Raw genomic sequence first — 18,760 nt, forward strand, 5'->3', positions numbered from 1 at the left:
ACGCTAAAAAGAGAAGAATAATCAACCTGAGCGATGGTGAAGGATGATTTAAACGACGCTGTCACTCTGTCCCAACTACATACCCGTACACCTATCAAGAGTATTAGAGATTCTACCGTTACTTTCAATAATTTCAGACTCCGCAGCGTTGGATGGCTTGTCGAGCCTACGGACGCTACGACTAAACGATATGTAGATAGACATATACCCCAAATGGGCAAAGACGGGCATTGGAGTTTTGGACATAAGCGTCTGAGCGAGATTGAAGAGCCTCTATACGAGGGCGAAGCTGTTAATCTCAAATACTTTCAAAAAACACGCCATGAACAGAGCGGGGCGAAATTGGAAACGCGCAGGCCGGTAAAGTCACTAATCTGGGAGATCCTACCGAAATGAGTGACGCGGTGACCGTGAATTACCTAGTGAGAGTACTGAGTAATGTTGTGCACGGTATGTACAAACTACTGGCTCCGCCGCTAGACGCTATACACGTAACTGATAATAACGAGTGGATCAGGATCAACATTGTCGACCCTTACTTTAGGAACCCGGTGACCAGGGTGAGATCGAGACCGTGATGGTTTTATTTATATGTGAGTTGCTGACATGTTTACCGTCAGTTTACTTTAGAACCTGGCGAGATGCGGTTACTTGTACTTGTACTGGTCCACCTGACCGCAGCAAACAAGACCCTGACCTACTTCGAGAAATACGGCTATCTCAACAGCAACGGAACATCGCTGACTAACAATATTAAGGACGCCGTTACGAGGTTCCAGGAGGTCTTCGGACTACAGGTGACCGGATATGAAAACGAGGAGACGCTGAAGCTGATGGACACACCCAGATGCGGTAACTCGGACGAAGGCATAGCCCCGTTTTCCGTGAACCCATTAGTTAAATGGAACTCAACTCGGGTCACGTGGAACATGATTGGCTCTGGCATCCAGTATGCTAACATCGTTAAGAGAGCGTTTTATTTGTACTCCAAACACTCTGCTCTCGAATTCCGTAGAAGTTACAGTAATCCCACTATAATGGTAGTGATTTCCCCTAAGAAACACGTGGCGTACTACCTTAAAAGCACTTGCAGTTACGATTTTGACGGTCCAGGTGATGTTCTCGGCCACGCCTTTCTCCCTCGACCGTGGCTGAACCAATCGGATATACACCTTGATTTCGAAAGAGGACTGGGACTTTACAATTAATATACCCGCACCGGAGAAGACTTCGTTCTTTGTAGTGATGGTCCATGAAATAGGCCATGCTCTCGGTCTTCAGCATTCGTCTGTGTTACGATCCGTAATGTTTCCGTCCTATTACCCGCCATCGGGTATTAACAACTTGTACGAATTTGATTTTGGACAGAGACGATCAGCTTGCAATTCAGGTTTTGTACGGACCGCCTGTCCCCTCCTCCTCCTCCACGTCCACAACATCATCCACTACAACATCCACTACAACATCCACTACTACGACGACAACATCGACTACCACTTGGCCTACTACGCCTACACCTACAGAATTGGACATTTGTAATTTACGGCACAAACTCAACACGTTCTTAGTAGTGAGAAACAGACTGTACTCGTTTTTACGGTAAATACGTTTGGATACTCAGCCTGAACGAAGCCCATAGAACGCCCCCCCCCCCCCCCACCCCCCCCCCCCCCCACCCCCCCCCCCCCCCACCCCCCCCCCCCCCCACCCCCCCCCCCCCCCACCCCCCCCCCCCCCCACCCCAAAGAGAATAAGTCACGTAAGTTTAAAAACAAAAACAAATTTGCCCTCAAAAAACCCATATTCATATCATTAAATTGTGTTTACTACAAAAGATATTACCTTCATTTTCACCTTAGGCTTAGCTTCAAATATTAAGCTGTTTCCATAATACTGGCACTATTGAATTAAACATTGTAGGTCCCCTGATAACATAGACTGGTTTCTACAAACATCCTTTACCAAAAAATGGTGATTCAAGAAACATGTAAATGTAACTGCGAGTTAACTCTAATTAATTTCTCTAACCTTATATTGTTGTAAAAATTTATATATCATGCAATACCGCGCTATAAACATATAACCTGTTCAAAATTCAAAATATTATGTTCAGAAAACAAATAACTCATACGCACTCCTCCATGCGCCTTAACCCCATAAACCGTGCGCAGTGCAAGTCTCTAACACATTATAATATTCCCTGATTATGGTTGGGTAGTTTCCTCCATAATGAAATTAAACCATACCTCAGGGTACTCTCAAATCACTCGCACGCGAAGTAGAGAGTTCTTAAATGGTCTCCACCAACAAAATTTTTCATATGGTACAGCCCGTAGTTAATCTTATAAAGTTTTTTTGACATGGTAATTAGCGTGCTGATCCCATTTTAAGTAATGGTCAAACATGATAGCCCTAGATACTTAACAGATGCGACTATTTCAATATTTTCACATGTACAAGAATACAAACATTGGTGTTTATGGCAAACCAAATCAAAGGTATTTTTTATAGTTTCCTAAAAAAATATCACAGTCAAAAAACATTATACCTCTTAGATTATGATGATGTTAATGAGTAACCTTATATTGAATTTAGCCAAGTCTGAGATTTGTTCCACATCTCTAATAATTTTGTATTTTACATGAGTCCCTCTGTTGTAAGCAGAGCACACCAAAGCTGATGTCATCGGCATAAGCAAAGATTGATGACATAAAAATCAGACTTAACATATCGTTTATGTATACTAAAAACACTTAAAGGCCCTAAAACCCCCCCTTGTGGTGTGCCATAGCGCAAATACATTGCATCACCCAAAACCTTGGTTTCACCCTGACAACCTTTCTTCTATGCTAGCAAAAGGATCCCAAACCACTTTAGTGCGTTACCTGTCCTATACCATACAAAATCTTAATATATTTTTCTGAATATCCAAGTAAATTGCAAGTGGTGTACTTAGATTTTCTTTATAGAGTTAAGTAATGCAACTTAATATGTTTTTCTCTAATTGCTATATCTGTACCTTTCTCCTTCAGAAAGCCACAACTGCTTTCTGTAGAACAAGGATCTCTCAAAAAAGTAATCAATTAACTTGGGTTTTTAGATTACTAGTTCAAATACCTTAGCTATTGGTGTTTATTACATTATGATCGGACGGTGTGAATGAAACACTAGAGACAACACCTGTCTTATAAATTTGTACTACAATAGCCAACCATAAAAGTATCAGGAAAAATATCCTAAACTTAACGAATCCCTAAAAAAATGTTAACAACACAGTGGCAAAAAACTCCATATTTTCCTTAACAGTTCTGTCTACTTATACCATCAACCCCCACTACTAAACTTATTTTTTAGTGAATTATGGCATGTACCACTTCCAATCAAGGCTACAATCAAGGCCTTCAAGGTGCACATTACATTCTGAAATATTAACATTAAATAAATCACAACCAAAAGCTTCAGGATCGCCAGACTCGGAATAATACGTGTAAAATATGAGTTAAAACTCATTAGCTACAATTTTTTTCGTTACCATTAGCATTCAACACCACATCTCCCACTTTGATATTATTTAAAGACTTTCTTTCCCCCTTTAGCAACTTTTTTTTTATTACATCCCAGTACTTTTTTGAGTCACCGTTACAGTTGTTTAAACCCTCCAACTGGCGGTCATTTTTTCCTGTTAGTGGCGGGCATGTTTTCTAGCCTCGTGCAAGGGTTTTTTACAAAATTTATAAAAAATATAAATTAAAAGTAATATTATATTAGAAGTATATATTTTTTGTGTTCAGAAATAAACATATAATAATGGTAGTATTTTAAATTTGGCCTTAAAAAAAATGTTGACTAAAAATTTTTTTTCCCATGAAATTCAAAATTTACATTTTTTTTTTAATTTGGGGGGGACCATACCTAGCAAACCCAATTATATAGTAAGAACACTATAAAAGACGTGAGATAGCCAATCTTGTGTCAAATTTTATTCTAGTTTCAGAAACACATAAGCATTATACAAATTTATGAAATTATAATAACACTATAAAACAAAAAGCAGCGATGCGCAATAAATTGTGAAAATAGGGTGTATATGTAAGAGTTTGCTAATAAAAGTTTTACTTCAATAACATGTTATATTGCATATTTTATTACTCAGAATGAAGTAAACTATAGAATCAGTAGTAATAATAAATTCCATAACTTTTTTTTGAAGAGTCCGAAAAAAGGTTTTCACATTTTGTCATTACTCAAAACTTTTGCGAAAAATTTTCGAGAAATTTATTTATTCTAAAAATATATTTATTTGCACTACTTGCAATATTTAACAATTCACCACACACTAAACACAACACTAAAACACAAATAAACCTACATAAAACTTACAAATAAACACGACTCGTCACATCAACAACTCAGACTTGCAATCGACAACATGGCGGTCACAATCTTTCCACGTTTCCAATCTACGAACTTGGAACGTATGCAACTACAATACAAAAAGGCATAAAAAACTATAGTATTCCTTTAGGGCTTTTTTTTCCGAATCCAATGGTGCATCGAATCGAATCGATACGTTGCCGGAATATACTGTAATGAGTGATTATGCAAGGGAATGTTTGTTCCAAAACAAATGCAACAGTTAGAGGGTTAATCAATTTCAAATAAGTAAGCTTGGCTCTTCTTATGTGCCTTGCTACATGTCTTGAATACCTTTTATATGAATTGCTTTTCTCAAAATTGTCCCTGTCTTTTTTAAAAATTTCAAATAATCGGTTCTTTTCATGTGCTAAGTTAATAACGTAATCTGTAATCCATTCTTTTCTTTTCCTATTATTGCTATTTATTTTTTTCAGAGTGCTCGATGCATTGACACAATCGCAATAGACTTTATAAAAGTTCGAGACAGTCAAATTTACATCATTATTACCAAAAATTGAACTCCAGTCAGCCAAATGCAATTGTCTTTTGAGCATTTTCTTATCCAAAACAGAACAAAATATTATTTTTGATCTTTGCTTGTCAACTCCCAACAACCTTAAATCTAAAGCGTAATGATCTGTTATATTCAGCTCCAAGACACAACTGTCAAATTCAATTTCTTTTGAGTTTCTCACAAGTATATGATCTATACAGTATATACAGTTATTAAATATTCTAGTAGGTTTGCTTATTAAACTTTCAAAGCCATAAGACGAGATTAAGTTTAAATAATCCCTCCCGGAGCCTTTATCCTTCAACAAGCAAATATTAATATCACCTATTATAATAGTAGGATTACACGATTTACTTAAAATAACCTCAAAATCATTTTTAAACTGATTAAAATTGAATTTACATTGCCTATATATTGCAAAAAGTGAAAACTGAACAAGATGATTATCAACAGAGAGATTAAAGGTAACGTTAACGAGCTCCGATGTAGCGAACAGATAACAGCTGTGAGTGTGGGGAAGGTCAACATCCACGTACACCACCACGCCGCCCGCCTGGTTGTCCGGCCTGGGTTGGAATATCATGTCGTATCCTGGCAGCTGATAACGATGTTCTTCGCCGCTCTTTATCCAAACCTCCGTTAACGATATAATGTTATATGAAAAAGGCAAACTGTTCAAATAGACTATTAGTTCGTCAAAATGTTTCCTTAAACTTCTAATATTTAAATTAAATATTTTGAAATTATTCGCTGAAACAGGATAAACCATTTTATTTTACTATCACAGCACTTTAGCATTACTTAACACCCCCCAAATTGTCCCCAGACTGATGAGTGATACCGGTAATAAGCTTTTTCACATCATCCAGTGTGGCAATACGAATCTTGGGACAATTTTCAGCCTTTCGGACAAACACCTTGCCCGATTCAGTCCAAACATATTTGTAACCATGATCCCTAAGTTGCTTAGATTGATAAAGTAGGTTTTTACTAAAAGGGGTCAGATGTTCATTTACATAGACGTTAGTACTAGCTCCAACGCCCTTCACGACATCAGCCGATTTAATTTTAGCTTTTTTGCACTTTGATAAGAAGGAATCACGGATTTGCCGATTTGAAAATTGCAACACAATTGGTTTTTGACTATCCCTCCTTCTAGTAGGAATTCTATTTACAGCTTGTACATCAGTTGCAAAGTTTACATTAACACCACCACACTAGTTACAGCTTCCACTATTTCCTTCATATGCTCATTTGGCAATTTCAGGGACCCCATCAAATACTGGACATTTTTATTTCTATCTATTATTGGCTCTACTCTAATTGTTCAAATCCGACTGTCGGTAGGCAGAGACGCTCTCCTTCAGCTGTTTATTTTCTCACTGAAGTTTTTCCTGTGATTCCTACAAGGGTTTTAATCTATTCAGAAAATTCAGCAATTTTAATTTCCATAATTCTATCCTAATTTTGTTGGAAGCTAAATTCAACTGAAGCTTTTAGATTGGCCTATTGGTTGTTTAATGTTTTTTCATACGAAACAAATTGCTCTTTAATGGTTCTCTCAATTTTTATAAGAAAACTCCTCATGTAATTTTAGCCAAACTATTTTTTTGTTACAGTGTCCTTAGCACCCTGTACCTCTGCCCGCTTGCAGACCTGCATCGCCACGACCTCTCGACGATTCACCCTTCCCATGCGGTTCCAAGTACTCTCCAATATGTCAGCACATTGAAAGTGATATTTAGATTCCATCACTCCGGAACATACAGCGAAGTCAATATACCAATCTGGCAACAAGTCGCCACACGAAAGCGCCAATCACTCATAGTTTGATAACGGAGAGCACAACGATAAGACGTCCGCACTGTACGACTGTACGATTACAAACTGCGGACTTTTATCTGTCTAGTAACTTTAGTACAGATGTGTACATACGTAATCAATAGGTAATTATGATGGGTCCACCGCAAGGAACGCGTATTGGTGGACTGGTAACAGGCACAAGTGCACAGGTTGTTCTCCTGTAGAATATTATTGTGCAAATCTACAACTTATTATATATCTGTCTAGTAACTGTTAGTACAGATGTGTACATACGTAACATAACGTACATTTATTGGTCCACCGCAAGGAACGCGTATTGTGGACCTGTAAACAGGCACAAGTGCAACAAGGTTGTTCTACTGTAGAATAATTAATTGTGCAAATCTACACTTATTATTATATGCTGTCTAGTAACATTTTTTTAAGTACAGATGTGTACATACGTAACATAACGTAATTATTGGTCCACCGATATAGGAACGCGTATTGTGGACTGGGTAAACATGCACAAGTGCGCAGGTTGTTTCTCCTGTAGAATATTAATTGTATAAAATCTAACACTTAACTTATATATCTGTCTAGTTAACTTTAGTACAGATGATGTTACTTACGTAACAATTAGGTAATTATTGGTCCACCGCAAGGAACGCGTATTGTGGGACTGGGTAAACAGGCACAAGTTGCGCAGGTTGTTTCTCCTGTAGAATATTATTGTGCAAACATCTACACTTATTATATACTGTACTAGTTAACTTTAAGTACAGATGTGTACATTACGTAACAATAGGTTAATATTTGGCTGACACCGCAAGAAAAACGCGTATTGTGCACTGTTAACAGGCACAAGTGCGCAGGTTGTTCTACTTGTAGAATATTATTGTGCAAATCTACCACTTAATTATTTATATCTGTCTAATAAACTTTAGTACAGATGTGTACATACGTAACATAACGGTAATTATTAGTTCCGAGGCCCCGCAAGGAACTCGTTATTGTGGACATGGTCAACAGGCACCAAGTGCGCAGGTTTGTTCTCCTGTAAGAATATTATTGTGCAAATCTTACACTTATTATATATCTAGTCCTAGTAACTTTAGTACAGATGTGTACATACGCAAACATAACGTAATTTATTGGTCCACCCGCAAGGAAACGCGTATTGTGGACTAGTAAACACAGGCACCAACGTGCGCAGGTTGTTCTACTGTAGAATATTATTGTACAAATCTACAACTTATTATATAGTCTGTCTAGTAACTTTAGTACAGATGTGTACATACGTGACCATAACGTAATTATTGGTCCACCGCAAGGAACGCGTAATTGTGGCACTGGTAACAGGCACATTTTTGTGTAGCTGGACCGTCACTCTTGTGATCTCCCAGTTTATGGAGCTATCCGAAAGACCAAACAAACGGTCCTTCTTCAGGGCCAAACAAATACTGATTTTTAAATATTGGCTCTCTTTTTAAATATATGTTATTTTAACCGCCGAGTGTCTGAGCAGACTCTAAATGTGAGTTGAGCCTAAGCAAAATTATGATAAAAGGAACAACGTTCGATAGTCCTAGCACTCCAAGGTAGACTCACATTGAGAATTCCTAACACCTGTGCAAGAGGCAAATATCCCTGGATATACACTTGTAAGATATGAAGCCATTTGGACACACCAGAAAATACGGAAGGTGGCAACTTATGTTAGGCAGGGCATCGATGATAGTGTCGGTCCCGCTTTCTTATTATTTACAAGAGCTGTGGATGACGATATTTTTGTACCTGGTGGTCGAAAGTGTTCAGAAACAAAACTATAGTAAATGTCTACAAACCACCTGAATAGACAATGGGTCTGACACAGTACCTGCTCCCATATTTGGACAACCCCGTCCTTTACATTGGGGACTTTAACAGTCATCACAGCTCGTGGGGATACTCATCGGATGACGACAATGGTATTACGAGTTTTAACTAGTTGCTTAGGCTGAAAATAACAACTTAATATTAATGACATGATGCCAAAGACGGCCCCACACTTTTTTATTCAGCCCCGCTGCGTCCGTGGTTATAACTCCAGACCCTATGTTTTTGGCTCTTGTGCCCTCGCTCTCTTAAGCCTTAGCAGTCATGGGAGGAAAGTTTCTTGGTGCCTTTCCTCATTCTCAGGCATAGGCCTGTGCTTATTTTCAGTCGGAATCAATAGGATTTCCCTCTTGTAAGATTCCTTCCCTACCGGCCTCGCTGGAATTTTAACAAAGCTGATTGGAAAGCCTTTACATCCATTAGACTTGATGAATGGCATTCAGGTTCATCCCCTCCCTACCGTTAAGAAAACTATGACCGGTTCACAAAGCTAGTCCTGGCTACTGCTAAAACTGTGCATTCCACGAGGATTTCGAAGAGCTAATGTGCCAGGTTGGAGTCAAGAGGTGTGGAGGACCCTTTACAGTGAGTTCCCAATGACAACCGGGAACACAGAAACAGCTGATCGGACTGGCTACAATCTCTTGACAAACGCAAAGAAGAGAAAATGTGGGGTACCGCCACAATGGAAAACTTTAACTTCACCCATAGTAGCCGTAAAGCTTGGTCCCTCTTGAGAAAGACTCTCCACCGGTAAGCCTTCGACGAAACAGTTCTTTGTCACATCCGAAAAACCCTGTTGCAATAGCAAAAGCGTATTGTTGCTTTTGTCCAAGTCAGGTTCGCTCCACCCATCTGAACAAGCTGGAGTTAACTACAAGTTAAAGCGAATTTAAAAGCAGTCGCGCAAGAGCTCCTTTTGGAAAATATTCGAGAGCATTTGGAACTTGGATGAAATTGAAGTGGCCATCCTCCGCTCTGTCAGTTGGGAAGGCAGCCGGTTATCGATAATGTCTTCCCAAGAATTTTCCTAAAGTACTCAGGAATCAAAGTTAAGAAATACTTGAGCTTCTTACAGTGTTTCAACGAAATACTTGGCTACAGGTAACCTGCCTGCAGCATTTTAAAAGATCTAAAATTAATCGCAGTTTTTTGAAGGCCCCAACAAAGGACCCAGCAGGCGTATTGGAGAGCTATAAAGGGCCCATAGCCCCCTGTTGAAGTTGTGTGTTATAAGACTGCTGGAGAAGGTTGATCTATAATAGAAATATTTCCCCATTCTCCAAATTGCCAGCATTCCTATAGATCAAGCTGGCTTTAAGACCTGGTCGGTAACTGCTGTGACCAGCGTGCTTGCCGCTAACAACTTTTATTGAGAAATGGGTTTTGAAAGGAGAAGCAAAAAAACCTTCTACAGCCTTTTATAGACCTTACTGCAGCTTTACGAACACCTGTCTGATGAGAACAAGGCCTTTTTTGTTTAGTAAAGCTCTATAATCTAATTCCTTGCCCTTTCCTTCTGCGGCTTCTTAATTCAAATGATTAGCGATACAGGCTTATAAAAAGTATGCCTTGGCCGTGAAGGAAAGTTCTTTCAGGCAACTTAAAAAAACGGCCCTATCCACAGGGCCTCAGTACTTGTCTCCTTTGTTTGTTCAACGTGTACTCTGCCGACCATCCCAACAACGTTATCCCCAGAAAAAGTTTATTTATGCGGAATGATATTGCCCGTTAGGCATACCAAACATAATGACATAAAGACAAATCAGAAACAGGCACTCACTGATGATCTTTCAGTCCTCGCAGGATTATTTTAGAGCCTGGAAGGGCTAAATCCAAAGTCCTAATAAAAACTGAAGTATCATGTTTCCACCTAAATATACAGACTGGGCGAACTACAAAGTTTAAATATAACTCCTTGATGGTGGTCAAATTTGAAAACATAATGAACAGTCCGCAAGTATCTGGGAGTTACCTTAGGACCGATACTCTTCACTTTTAAACAGTCCACCTTCTCAAAAGACAAGCAGCAAAGCTGAAAACACAAGGGCCTAATATAGTACAGGCATCCTTGCTGGGATCAACTTGGGGAGCAACAACGATGCTAAAGTACTGCGTACCACTTCTGTTGTCCCTTGTGGTAACCTCCGCTGCTGAAAGTATTGTTGCTCCTGTGGTGGCTTAATAGTGCACATGTGCGGAAGAGGTCGATGATCTGTTTCTTAATAGGGGCCATTGAGGACAATTACTCGGAACTCTCCATGGCAACACCAACAACCTTGGCCTTCCCAGTGCTGAGCAATATCAGCACCGACTCCTGAGATTAGACGCAAAGAGAGCTCTTCTGAGAGAGTTTCAATAAGATCGTGTCCAATCCCCGGAATTGGCCCGTTTACGCGCGACCTTCCTCAGCAAGATAGCCGGCTCAAATCACGCAAGCCATCACTACGAACACAGCATCCCAGTTTGGATAGAGAGGAGAAACCTTTACCGCCTAATGCTAAACCTGGGGGCGTCATCCTGGGAATCATTCGATGGTACGGAACAAGTATCTTGATATCCGATCCTACGAAAGCAGCAGCGTGTTGGCGTTGGAAATTCCTCCGAAAGGAATGGGTATTATTGGAATCGAGGTTTCGAACTGGGGTTGGGAAGAAAGAGCAATCACTGGAAATTCAACGTGGGGTATTTACCTGACGGAACCAGGACGTGTGATTAGTGGCGCAAACTCTCAGACAATTGAGCACATTGTAAAACGACCTGCCCTTTGCGATTGTTTTCTGTGTGGTCTGGCTGGTCTGACGTGGTTTTTTTTCAGAGGATGGTGTCTCTAAAACTGGCTCAGTAATTTGGATTTAGGCTTTGTGACGCGGGGAGATTTTAATATTATTTTTAATTTATGACTCAAGAACTTTGTTCTTTCGTACTTTTTAATAATTGTAATTTTTAATTTATTTATTTTTATGGATAGCTGCCTTTGTCCCCCAAACGATATATATATACGGGCACAAGTGCGCAAGGTTTGTTCTCCTGTAAAATATTATTGTGCAAAAATCTACACTTATTATATATCTGTCTGAGTTAACTTTAGTACAGAGTGTGTTACATACGTAACATAAACGTAATTATTGGGTCCCCACCGCAAGGAAACGCTGTATTGTGGGACTGGTAACATGCACAAGTGCGCAGGTTTGATTCTCCCTGTAGAATAATTATTGTGCCAAATCTACACTTATTATTATATATCTGTCTACTAGTAACTTTAGTACAGATGTGTACATACGTAAACAATAACGTAATATATTGGTCCACCGCAAGGAACGCGTATTGTGGACTGGCTAACATGCACAAGTGCGCAGGTTGTTTCTCTCTGTAGAATATTATTGTGCAAATTCTACACTTTATTATATATCTGTCTAGTAACTTTAGTACAGATGTGTAACATACGTAACATAACGTACAATTATTTGGTCCACCGCAGTCTCATATAGAACGTCGTAATTGTTGGACTGGTAACATGCACAAGTGGCTATCAGGTTTGTTCTCAACTGGTAGAATTATTATTGTGCAAATCTACACTTAATTATATATCTGGTCTAGTAACTTTAGTACATATGTGTACATACCGGTAACATAACGTAATTATTAGTCCACCCGCCAGAGGAACGCGTATTGTGGACTGGGTACAACAAGGCAAAAATTGCGCAGCGGTTGTTCTCCCTGTTAGATATATTATTGTGCAAATCTAACCACTTATTATTATATTCTGGTCCTAGTACCCTTTAAGCTACAGATGTGTACATATATCAATTAACATTAACGTAATTATTGCTACACCACATACACAAGGATACTCGCGTACTGTGCACTGGTAAACGGGCATCAGAGTGCGCAGGTTATTCTCTTGTAGAATATTATTGGCGCAAATCCTACACTTATTATATATCTGTCCTAGTAACTTTAGTACAAAGTATGTGTACATACGTGACATAACGTAATTAATTGGTCCACCGCAAAGGAAACGCGTAATTGTGGCACTGGTAACAGTGCTACAAGGGGCGCCAGGTTGTTCTCCTGTAAAATATTATTGTGCAAGAATCTACACTTATTATATATCTGTCTAGTAACTTTAGTACAGATTGTGTCACATTACGTAACATAAAACGTATATTATTGGTCACACCGCAAAGGAAACGCGGTATTGTGGACTTGGTAACAGGGCACAAAGTGCGCAGGTTGTTCTTCTCTGCTGTAGAAATATTATTGTGCAAAATCTAACACTTATTATATATCTGTCATAGTACTTCTTTAGTTACACGATGTGTTACATACGTAACATAACGTAATTTTATTGGTCCCCACTCGGCAAGGAACGCCGTATTATTGTGAGCACTGGTAACAGTGCACAAGTGCGCAGGTTGTTTCTCCTGTAGAATATTTATTGTGCAAATCTACACTTATTATTATATTCTGATCTGTCCTAGTAACTTTAGTACAGATGTGTACATACGTAACATAACGTAATTATTGGTCCACCGCAAGGAACGCGTATTGTGGACTGGTAACAGGCACAAGTGCGCAGGTTGTTCTCCTGTAGAATATTATTGTGCAAATCTACAGTTATTATATATATATATATATATGTCTAGTAACTTTAGTACAGATGTGTACATACGTAACAATAGGTAATTATTGGTCCACCGCAAGGAACGCGTATTGTGGACTGGTAACAGGCACAAGTGCGCAGGTTGTTCTCCTGTAGAATATTATTGTGCAAATCTACACTTATTATATATTTGTCTAGTAACTTTAGTACAGATGTGTACATACGTAACATAACGTAATTATTGGTCCACCGCAAGGAACGCGTATTGTGGACTGGTAACAGGCACAAGTGCGCAGGTTGTTCTCCTGTAGAATATTATTGTGCAAATCTACACTTATTATATATCTGTCTAGTAACTTTAGTACAGATGTGTACATACGTAACAATAGGCAATTGTTAGTCCACCGCAAGGAACGCGTATTGTGGACTGGTAACAGGCACAAGTGCGCAGGTTGTTCTCCTGTAGAATATTATTGTGCAAATCTACACTTATTTATATATCTGTCTAGTAACTTTAGTACAGATGTGTACATACGTAACATAACGTAATTATTAGTCCACCGCAAGGAACGCGTATTGTAGACTGGTAACAGGCACAAGTGCGCAGGTTGTTCTCCCTGTAGAATATTATTGTGCAAATCTACACTTATTATATATCTGTCCTAGTAACTTTAGTACAGATGTGTACATACGTAACATAACGTAATTATTGGTCCAACCGCAAGGAACGCGTATTGTGGACTGGTAACAGGCACAAGTTGCGCAGGTTGTTCTCCTGTAGAATATTATTGTGCAAATCTACACTTATTATATATCTGTCCTAGTAACTTTAGTACAGATGTGTACATACGTAACATAACGTAATTATTGGTCCACCGCAAGGAACGCGTATTGTGGACTGGTAACAGGCACAAGGGCGCAGGTTGTTCTCCTGTAGAATATTATTGTGCAAATCTACACTTATTATATATCTGTCTAGTAACTTTAGTACAGATGTGTACATACGTAACATAACGTAATTATTGGTCCACCGCAAGGAACGCGTAATGTGGACTGGTAACAGGCACAAGGGCGCAGGTTGTTCTCCTGTAGAATAATTATATTGTGCAAATCTACACTTATTATATATCTGTCTAGTAACTTTAGTACAGATGTGTACATACGTAACATAACCGTAATTATTGGTCCACCGCAAGGAACGCGTATTGTGGACTGGTAACATGCACAAGTGCGCAGGTTGTTCTCCTGTAGAATATTATTGTGCAAATCTACACTTATTATATATCTGTCTAAGTAACTTTATGTACAGATGTGTACATACGTAACATAACGTAATTATTGGTCCACCGCAAGGAACGCGTATTGTGGACTGGTAACATGCACAAGTGCGCAGGTTGTTCTCCTGTAGAATATTATTGTGCAAATCTACACTTATTATATATCTGTCTAGTAACTTTAGTACAGATGTGTACATACGTAACATAACGTAATTATTAGTCCACCGCAAGGAACGCGTATTGTGGACTGGTAACAGGCACAAGTGCGCAGGTTGTTCTCCTGTAGAATATTATTGTGCAAATCTACACTTATTATATATCTGTCTAGTAACTTTAGTACAGATGTGTACATACGTAACATAACGTAATTATTATCCACCGCAAGGAACGCGTATTGTGGACTGGTAAACAGGCACAAGTGCGCAGGTTGTTCTCCTGTAGAATATTATTGTGCAAATCTACACTTATTATATATCTGTCTAGTAACTTTAGTACAGATGTGTACATACGTAACATAACGTAATTATTGGTCCACCGCAAGGCGAACGCGTATTGTGGACTGGTAACAGGCACAAGTGCGCAGGTTGTTCTCCTGTAGAATATTATTGTGCAAATCTACACTTATTATATATCTGTCCTAGTAACTTTAGTACAGATGTGTACAGTTACGTAACATAACGTAATTATTGGATCCCACCGCAAGGAAACGCGTATTGTGGAGGGTAAACAGTACAAAGTGCGCAGTTGTCTCCTGTAGAATATAATTGTGCAAAATCTACACTTATTATAATATCTTGTCTATAACTGTTAGTAACAGATGTGTACATTACGTAACCATAGGACGTAATTATTGTCCAACCGCAAGGAACCACGTATTGTGGACTGGTAACATGCAACAAGTGCGCAGTTTTTGTTTCTCCCTGTAGAATATTATTGTGCAAAACCTACACTTATTATATATCGTGTCTAGTAACTTTAGTACAGAATGTGTTACATACCCCGTAACATAACGGTTTAATTATTGGTCCACCGCAAGGTAACCGCGTATTTGTTGGACTTAGGTAAACAGGCACAAAGTGCGTCAGGTTGTTTCTCCTGTAGAATATTATTGTGCAAACTACACTTATTATATTATCTGTCTAGTTAACTGTTAGTACAGATGTGTACATACGTAACATAACGTAATTTATTGGTTCCCCCCCAAGGACCGCGCGTAATGTGGACTGGTAACATGCACACAAGTGCGCAGGTTTCTTCTGTAGTAATATTATTGTGCAAATCTACACTTAATTTATATATCATGTTTCAAGTTCTAAGTTCGAAATCATCTTTATTTCAAGAATAACATGCAATACATTATTTCTATTGTTCCCCATGCTGACTCATAGGTTGCGGCCGTGGGAATTGAAAAGTAATTATTATACATGTAACTATATTCATAACTAATAAATTTTATACTATGTCCGTTTAAGGACAGTAGTTACGTGAATTATAACAGCTATAGCAAGATATACAAATAATTATTATATTATATAAAATAATATATACATTGGTAAACAGCAATTTTACAACTTCATAATCCGATAACAACATAACTAATAAGGTTTAAAACAAACAAATATATATTTATTTCAACAGTGCAACAAATAACAACAACGAACAATAAACTTCCTCAAGGTAGCCTTACACAAAAATAAATATTATATACTCCCAAAATAACAATTATGAAAAAATAAAATCCCTTTTAAAAAAAAATAATAAATAACAGCATAACAAATAACAAGTGCCAAAAGTGATACAACTTCGAACAATGCAACAAACTTTGAACTAGAACCACGAAACATGCAAAGAGAATAAGTCCACGTAAGTTATTAAAAACAAAAACTAAAATTTTTGATGCCCTCGAAAAAAACCCATATTCCATATCATTAAATTGTGTTTTACTACAAAAGATATTACCTTCATTTTCACCTTAGGCTTAGCTTCAAATATTATGCTGTTTTCCATAAATACTGACTCGCATTTCTATTGAATTAAAACTAATTGTAGGTCCACCCCTGATAACCATAGCTGTTTTCTACAAAACTTTCCTGTTACCAAAAAATGGTGTTTCAAGAAACATGTATTGTGTTACTGCGAGTAACTTCTATTAATTTCTCTTAAAACTTATATTGTTGTAAAAATTTATAAAACATGCATTACAGGCGCTAATTAAACATATTAACATCTGTTCAAATTTCAAAATTTATTATGTTCAGAAAACAAATAACTCCATGCTCTCTTCTACCAATGCGCCCTTAAACCCATAAAAAAACCGTGCGCAGGTTGCAAGTTCCTCTAAGCACATATAGATAATATTCCTGATTATGGTTGGGTGTGTAGGTTCCTCCATTAAATGAATTTAAACCAATACCCTCAAGGGTACTCTCAAATCAAAACGCGAAAGTAGAGAGTTCTTAAATGGTCCACCCACCAACAAAATTTTTCATATGGTTACAGCCCGTAGTTTTAATCTTATTAAAGTTTTTTTTGTACAGAGTAATTAGCGTGCTGATTCCCATTTTAAGTAATTGGTCAACATGAAGCCCCCTAGATACTTAACAAGATGCGAATCTATTTCAATATATTTCACATGTACAAGAAATAGCAAACATTGGTGTTTATGGCAAACCCAAAAATCAAAGGTATTTCTTTTTATAGTTTTTCCCTTATAAAACTAATCACAAGTCCAAAAAAACAATTATGCACTTAGAATTTTGATGAGGTTAATGAGTAACTATATTTTGAATTAGCCAAGCAGGAGATTTGTTCCCAAATCTCTATGAAATGTTTGTATTTGTAATGAATTGTACTCTGTTGTAAGCTGAGGCACACCAAAGCTGTGGTCTATCGGCATAAAGCAAAAAAAAAGGGAAATGTGATGAATTAAAAGTTCAGGAGACTTTAACATATCGTTTATGTATACCTAAAAAACATTAATAGGCCCTAAAAAACCCCCCCTGTGTGGTGTGCCATAGCGGCAAAATACATTGCAATCACTCCAAAACTACCTTGTTGCACCCTTGACAACGCTGTCTTCTATGAATAGCAAAAAGGATCCAAAACCACTTTAGTGCGTTACCCTCTCCATATGACCATAGCAATCTTAATTTATTTATTCTGAAATATCCAAGTAACATTGCAAGTGGTGTAACCTATATTTTTTCTTTAACGTCTAGAGTTAGTAATGCAACCTTATATGTTTTTTCTATTTGCTATAATTCTGTATCCTTTCCCTCCGTTCAGAAAGCCAAACTGATTTCTGGAGAACAAGGATCCTCCTCAAAAACAAGTAATCTAGTCTAAACTTTGTGTTTTTATTACTAGTTCAAATACTCTTAGCTATTGTGTTTATTACATAGATCGCGACGGGCTTTGTGATGAAAAACACTAGAGACAACACCTGTCTTAATAAATTTGTAACTACAAATAGCCCACCTTAAAAGTATCAGGGAAAAAATTCCTAAACTTATAATTAACGATTCCCTATAAAAATTATGTAACAACAAAGGGGCAAAAATATCCATATTTTCCTTAACTGTTTTCTGCTTACTATTATACCATCAAAAAAAAAATCCAAAAAAAAACAAAAAACAACAAACAAAAAAAACACAAAACAAAAAAGTCGAAACCTAAAAAACGAAAAAAACACACAAAAAAACAAAACACAAAAATCAAAACCAAAAAATCAAAAAAAAATCATCAAAACACACAACACAAAACCATCAAGAAAAAATAAACACGAAATCCCCACTATGCGACTAACTTTTATTTTTTGTAGGTTGATTTTATGGCATGTACCAACTTCATCAAGGCTACTAATCCAGGAGGCCTTCAAGGTGCCACATTTACATTCTGAAATATTATCATTTAAATTAAATCACAACCAAAAGCTTTCAGAATCGCAGACCTCGGAATAATACTTGTTAAAATATGAGTTAAACTCATTAGACTAACAATTTTTTTCGTTAACCATTAACATTCAACACCACATCTCGCCACTTGGAGATATTATTTAAAGGACTTTTTTTCCCCCAACCTTTACAACTTTTTTTATTACATCCCAGTACTTTTTTTGAGTCACCGTTACGAGATTGTTTAACCCTCCAACTGGCCGGTCATTTTTTCCTGTAGTGGCGGCATGTTTTCTAGAGCCCTACGTGCCAAGGGTTTTTTAAAAAATTTATAAAAAATATAGAATTTAAAAGTAATATAGTATATGAAAGT

At 37.7% G+C, this 18,760-nt stretch overlaps 1 protein-coding gene across 1 annotated transcript; it reads left to right on the plus strand.

The window, feature by feature from the left end:
- Nucleotides 1–641: 641 nt before the first annotated feature.
- On the plus strand, nt 642–1,208 carry LOC124369704 (matrilysin-like). The gene has a single exon (XM_046827759.1). The coding sequence runs from the start codon at nt 642–644 to the stop codon at nt 1,206–1,208; it is 567 nt and encodes a 188-aa protein (XP_046683715.1).
- Nucleotides 1,209–18,760: the final 17,552 nt, after the last annotated feature.

This window comes from Homalodisca vitripennis, chromosome X (assembly GCF_021130785.1).
Source record: "Homalodisca vitripennis isolate AUS2020 chromosome X, UT_GWSS_2.1, whole genome shotgun sequence".
Taxonomy (NCBI): Eukaryota; Metazoa; Arthropoda; class Insecta; order Hemiptera; family Cicadellidae; genus Homalodisca; species Homalodisca vitripennis.